Genomic DNA, 5,308 nt, shown 5'->3' on the forward strand with positions numbered 1-5,308 from the left:
AGGCTACTCCAGATACTGTCAAGTCTGTCAGGTATTCAAAGTTGCACGAAACCTATTTTAATATAGCAACAGACCTACTAAAATGGTAGGATTAGTGAATGGTAGGACCTACTGAAATGAGTAGTGATACTGAAATGATAGTTATAGCTACTCATTTTTCTAGGTAAGGAAGACTCTTTACCATATTTCAGCAATGCGATAGTCCATGCAACCTGTTGTTTTCAAGCTCAAACAAAGCTGAATGTTATCATTTGTTTATTTAATGTTCTATTTCCACATTTAGCATCTCCATTTTTAAAAAAATTAATTTAATTTCAGTATAAAAATTAACATATTTCCAATTCGCTACATATTGTATAGCCTAGATGCTTGGTGCTGGATGGAATGCTTAAGTGCTGAGATTAGTGCTGCATTAGTGATAAAAAGATTTATTAAATTGTGATAATAAAAGCCATTATATTGCCATTACACCCACAATAACACAAGCCACATCATTAACTTTGATTAGACTGCAGTGGAGTTTATGCTCTAACTTAGCCATAGAAGCAAATTACAAGTAATTGCTGTATTAAAAAGCTGGTTATGAGACTTGGTTTGTGATTTTGGGCTGGTCATTTGCTTGCTGAATTCCACAGGTCAGATTCTGGCTGAACCCAGTCTTCTCCCATGATGCTTTGGAGAGTGAAGTTTTGGAAATACTCAAGTCGATGGCTGTTCGGATGAAAGAAGAAATGTTAAGATCATGGTGATGTAATTATGCAATATAATGAAACCAAAATAATATTAAGATATCTAAACTTACAAGTCTGGTCCCTGTCCTTCTTGCAGGTCTTCTCTAGGAACAGGATACAGAGACTCATAAGTCCTTCCTGCACCCGAGCCATGGATGGCGTAGGAGTTCATCTTATTAATGCCCTGAGGGAAATACCTCCAAGGCAGAAGTGCTTCTCCCTTCCATTTTTTGTTCTTTATATCGGCTTTGAATGATATAGGGAGTTGTTGCTGTAACAGATAACAAGCTAATGGTTATAAATGACATCCAGACAATTTTATAATACGCTATATATTTTTTGCTCTTATATTTTATTTTGTTAAGCATTTCTGAAGTGTTAATATTAAGACATTTACTGTTTTTATAATAATAATTTTTATAAGAAAGTATATCTGTGTGTATACATATATATATATATATATATATATATATATATATACATATGTACATCTGTGTACATTATCATTTAAAGAGATATGCACCGAAACGGGTCGGTGTGAACAGATCTGTTTCTGAGGTTGGTTTTAATGTTTTTTGAGGAATTTTAACCAAAGTATGTTACAAACTTCGCATGAATCATACCCACTTGTGGAAAATGGACATCCGATGACCTCTTTAACCAACGAGAATTATGCAAAACGGATTTCATGCATGGACTTTGCAAGCACGGATTTCACAGTGTTTTTTTTTTTTGTTATACATTTTATATATGATGTTATCCGCCATTTAATCATGATATTTGTTGAAAAACTATGGTAATACAAAAAAAAAAATTATCGACAAAACCAATTTTCCTAAAGGGTGGTGAACAATAAAATTAAAATATCTACCTTTGGAGTGGACTTTGAGCTTTGTAACTTTGCAGATATTTTTCATGCTCAAACAGCAACATTACACACTTACTAAAGTGATAAAGCATAATAGCCCTTTAATAAAATAATGTACAGTGTGAATTTGCTTACCATGAACGCATTGTGTTTTCCATTCAGTAGCAGAATAAGATGTTGTCCATGTCTGTAATATGATATCAAAATATTATTTCAAATACACATTATCAATGAAGAAACGGTCAGCGGCCTTAAAAATAGAGTAGGCTGAACTTACGGGCAGACTTCCACCTCTAGATATTGCTCAGTGTTGCTATTCAAGAAGAAGGATTCTACCACTGAAAAATAGATCAGCAGCACAAACTATATATTGTGGAGAAGATACACATCTGAACTTTGTGTTTCATAAACCTTTCTTCTAATTCAACTTCTCACCAAAGTTAAATCAGACTTTTATTTATCTGGTATTTGTCTAGACAGTCAAAGGTTGCATGCGTATATGCAAAATGATCAGTTGATTCCAACAATCTGTTATATAATCTTATGAAAGAAAGAAACATAATCTCTAAACTCGATTTGAGCCTTTATTAACGGTATATATGAACATACCCTCATAGTCCCAGAGACCAGGGAACGGCTCTCCAGGTGGTCCGGCTGGTGCAGGGGGGTCATTGAAGAAAGGAGCAGTCACCTGCATTAACAAACCTTCCTCGCCAGGTGAGAAGCGAATCTTTACCGGCTTATGATCCACAGGTACGCTGTCCCAGGTGTGTCTGATATAGAACTCCATGGCAGTCAGGAGGATACAACCGCTGCAGACACTGTTAAGCATGGCAAAATCTTATTTTCTTCTAAAGTTAAACCTGAAATATTAATAAATGACTATCTTTTGTTCAGTTCTCAATATATATATATATAAATTTGTAAGCGTCAATATATGATTTATCCACAGTTCTGTGCTGTATTATGTCTTAAGCTGCTTAGGACACAGGACTGTATGATATATATGCAATAAGGTTCAACAGTCATTGATAAGCAATGCATCTGATATCATACACATAACAACTGACGTCACCCGATCACACCCTGTTCATTCATTTAGATGAGAACTGGCCCCATGATGACATAACCTGGTTTCTTCCAAAAAAGAAGGCTTGCTTAGTTTGGGGGCACTTTATTTTCGGCCCAGAACTGGTCCACATCTGGTGCGTGTGCAATCCACATGTATCAGATATGGCCCGAGATTATGTTGCTGTCTGACTGATTTGAATATTGATTTGGCTTTATTTCATAATTGACAAACTGAATCAACAAAGAACATATGAGCTAAATAATGACACTATTGGGGTTTTTTTTTTAGCTGTTTTTGATAGCTGAATTGAACTCTGTATATCATTGATTATTATTTCCCTGTCTATCGCTGTAAAGCTGCTTTGCAACCATCTGTATTGTATAAAGTGCTATATAAATAAAGTTGACTTGACTTGATGTAATGGGAAGAACACTTCCTGATTTCTGGCATACATCAGGACGTTTCAGTAGTCAGGCACATAATCGTTGATAAATAAAAGAGTGAATTATTGAAAAAAAGTGATGAAGTAAAATATTACCCTATTCGATCACATCGAGTAGCCCCATCTTGTTAGCTCTTCAAGAATTATGGAAAAAAGAGGAACTCCAGAAACTACACGGAACGCAAGAAGAATGTTGAAGTTTCTCGGGAACATTTTAATAAGTTGCACCGCGTCCCTGAGGATGAGTCTGATTGGCTCACAGGGTGAATCTGAGCGTCGGTGAAGATTAATCTGATTGGCTGGTGGGCTCTTTAAACTATAAGGCGGAAGGATTTGCAGGGACCAAAATAACTTCGAGGTCTTCTAATCTTATATTTATTTACGTTTTACTGCTATTTCATAATGGGTCATATTACGTGACGAAAAAAATAAACATTTATAATTTATCTCAGGTTTTTATAAGTATCCAGCCCATGTTGAAATATCTGTAGCCGTTAGCCCGCTAGTTAGCCAGTGTAAATCTCCACCTGGATACCAATGATGCTTAAAGCTGTTGCTGAGATTACACCCCAGATTCGCTTCTTTTCACTCGCTTAATCTATTGAAGAACGTGTACGTTCGTAATAATCTAGTTTATTAATGTACGTTTACTCATTTAAACTTAAATATGTTTTATAGAGTCAGATAATTCAACGATAAACTAATATTCCTGCATACATACAGTCTCCGGGGATCACTTGTGCTGGCTGTGTAACGTTATAAACCGACTGCATCAGACAGGGAAATTGTTCCCCTTTGCACTACATGTTATAATAGTTGTTGTTGATACATATTTACAAGGCATTTGCTTTGACCTAACAGAGTTTATTTATGTTGCAGACGCAAAAATGACAACAGAAGTCGAATTTCTACGAGATCAAGGTGAAACACGCTAGATCTCAGAAATAATAGTGTGCATATAAGTTACCCATACATATTCATCATCACTTGAACTTTGTTTTGTGTCTTATCAGTGAATCGTTTAAACTCCGTTCTCGGTCGATATCAGGATGAATTTCCTCCTCCCTCCTCATTGTCACAGGTTAGTTTTATGATTAAATGCCAATTGTATTGTTTATTGCTTTATTTGTTGAATCTGTAGATCATCTCTAGAATTAATAACATAATGTTCGTATGGTGCACTGTGAATGTGTTAAGTATTAAATAAAGTGTTCACAGCTAAAATAATTAAATGATAAATTCTGTTATCACCATCAACCTCATGTTGTTCCATATCTGATCTGTATGCCTTATTTTCTTCTGTGTAACAAAAAAAGCAGATGTCAGGCACGTGAAGTGGAACCGTCATTATTCACTGTTGTTGTCTTTTGCATATAATGAAAGTGAATGGTTTTCTAACTGGTTTGGAACAACATGACAGAACTTTCACATGGGGGAAACCAGAATAATTCCTAATAATAATAAAGTAGTTCACTTTAAAAAAAAACTTTTGCTGATAATTTTCTCACCCCCATGTCATCCAAGATGTCCATGTCTTTCTTTCCTTAGTCGAAAAGAAATTGAACTACTCCTTTAATAAAATGAAAACTTTTTTTTAGGCAGATGATGTGGTCATGGAATCTGCAGCTCCTTGGCTTTCAGACAGAGGGTAAGTCCCTATGGCCAGTTACTAACCTACAACAACTGTGTCTGTACTACTATTTTAACCAGACAACCAGGGTTTGAAATTAACACCAGCCAACCTGCCAAATTCTGGTAAAAATCAACTGTGGCGGGTAAAAGTTAAAAAGTTCAATTCAAACTGCATGCAACGATTATTTATTAACATTAAAAAGTTGTTTTTAATGAACACCACACTACTAAAAATAATCTCGTGTAGAAAGCTTGGCTGAAATTTCGATGAAATTTAAAAATAGGTTTGCTAAGACATAAGTGTGCACATGTTGTTATAAATGTGCCATTTCATTTCCTTATCTTTAACATTCTTTTATTGTGGTGGCAGCTTTTGCAAAGACAAGCACCATTCAAATTTCCTTTAGAAAATTACATAAAATGTAGCATTTAATATGCAATTTTAAAAGGATATTGTTTATAAAGTTCAATTAAACCATCAAAGTATGATTCATTTATATTATAAATATTTTTAATACTTTAAATATGAAGGAATAACAAAACACTAAACTTGGTTAAGGTCA

At 34.7% G+C, this 5,308-nt stretch overlaps 2 protein-coding genes across 6 annotated transcripts in view; one reads left to right on the forward strand and one right to left on the reverse strand.

Annotated features, from left to right (window-relative positions):
* Positions 1-238: 238 nt before the first annotated feature.
* On the reverse strand, positions 239-3,351 carry c6h4orf33 (chromosome 6 C4orf33 homolog). 2 transcript variants are annotated; one of them, XM_039670161.2, is made up of 6 exons: positions 3,210-3,351; positions 2,209-2,420; positions 1,877-1,937; positions 1,735-1,786; positions 803-1,002; positions 239-711 (listed from the first exon to the last, which is right to left on the reverse strand). In XM_039670161.2, exons 2-6 carry the CDS (start codon positions 2,387-2,389, stop codon positions 612-614), a joined length of 594 nt encoding a protein of 197 aa, XP_039526095.2. In that variant the 5' UTR covers positions 2,390-2,420; positions 3,210-3,351; the 3' UTR covers positions 239-611. The 2 variants fall into 2 exon arrangements, with proteins under 2 accessions (XP_039526095.2, XP_039526094.2); XM_039670160.2 differs by lacking the exon at positions 3,210-3,351 and having other exon boundaries at positions 2,209-2,583.
* Positions 3,352-3,358: 7 nt separating this feature from the next.
* sclt1 (sodium channel and clathrin linker 1) overlaps positions 3,359-5,308 on the forward strand; it is a 15,546-nt gene continuing 13,596 nt past the window's right edge. Inside the window, exons 1-4 of one of the 4 annotated variants that reach the window (XM_039670155.2) lie at positions 3,359-3,471; positions 3,993-4,034; positions 4,127-4,194; positions 4,712-4,761. In XM_039670155.2, coding sequence (XP_039526089.2) covers positions 4,001-4,034; positions 4,127-4,194; positions 4,712-4,761 — 152 coding nt within the window. In that variant the 5' untranslated portion in view covers positions 3,359-3,471; positions 3,993-4,000. Of the gene's footprint in view, positions 3,472-3,642; positions 3,755-3,986; positions 4,035-4,126; positions 4,195-4,711; positions 4,762-5,308 lie in introns of those variants that run through there. The other 3 variants (XM_089132464.1, XM_039670158.2, XM_039670159.2) reach the window with 3 other exon arrangements.

The sequence above is a fragment of the Pimephales promelas genome, chromosome 6, assembly GCF_988280905.1.
Source record: "Pimephales promelas chromosome 6, fPimPro1.hap1.1, whole genome shotgun sequence".
In the NCBI taxonomy this organism is placed as follows: Eukaryota; Metazoa; Chordata; class Actinopteri; order Cypriniformes; family Leuciscidae; genus Pimephales; species Pimephales promelas.

Excerpts from the sequence above, each read along its gene's own strand:
- c6h4orf33 (XM_039670160.2), bottom strand. The coding sequence starts at position 2,431 with ATGCTTAACAGTGTCTGCAGCGGTTGTATCCTCCTGACTGCCATGGAG. Across the intron at positions 1,003-1,734 it reads GAAAACACAATGCGTTCATG|CAACAACTCCCTATATCATT; the intron begins GTAAGCAAATTC and ends TATCTGTTACAG. Across the intron at positions 712-802 it reads GAAGGACAGGGACCAGACTT|CCATCGACTTGAGTATTTCC; the intron begins GTAAGTTTAGAT and ends TCATCCGAACAG.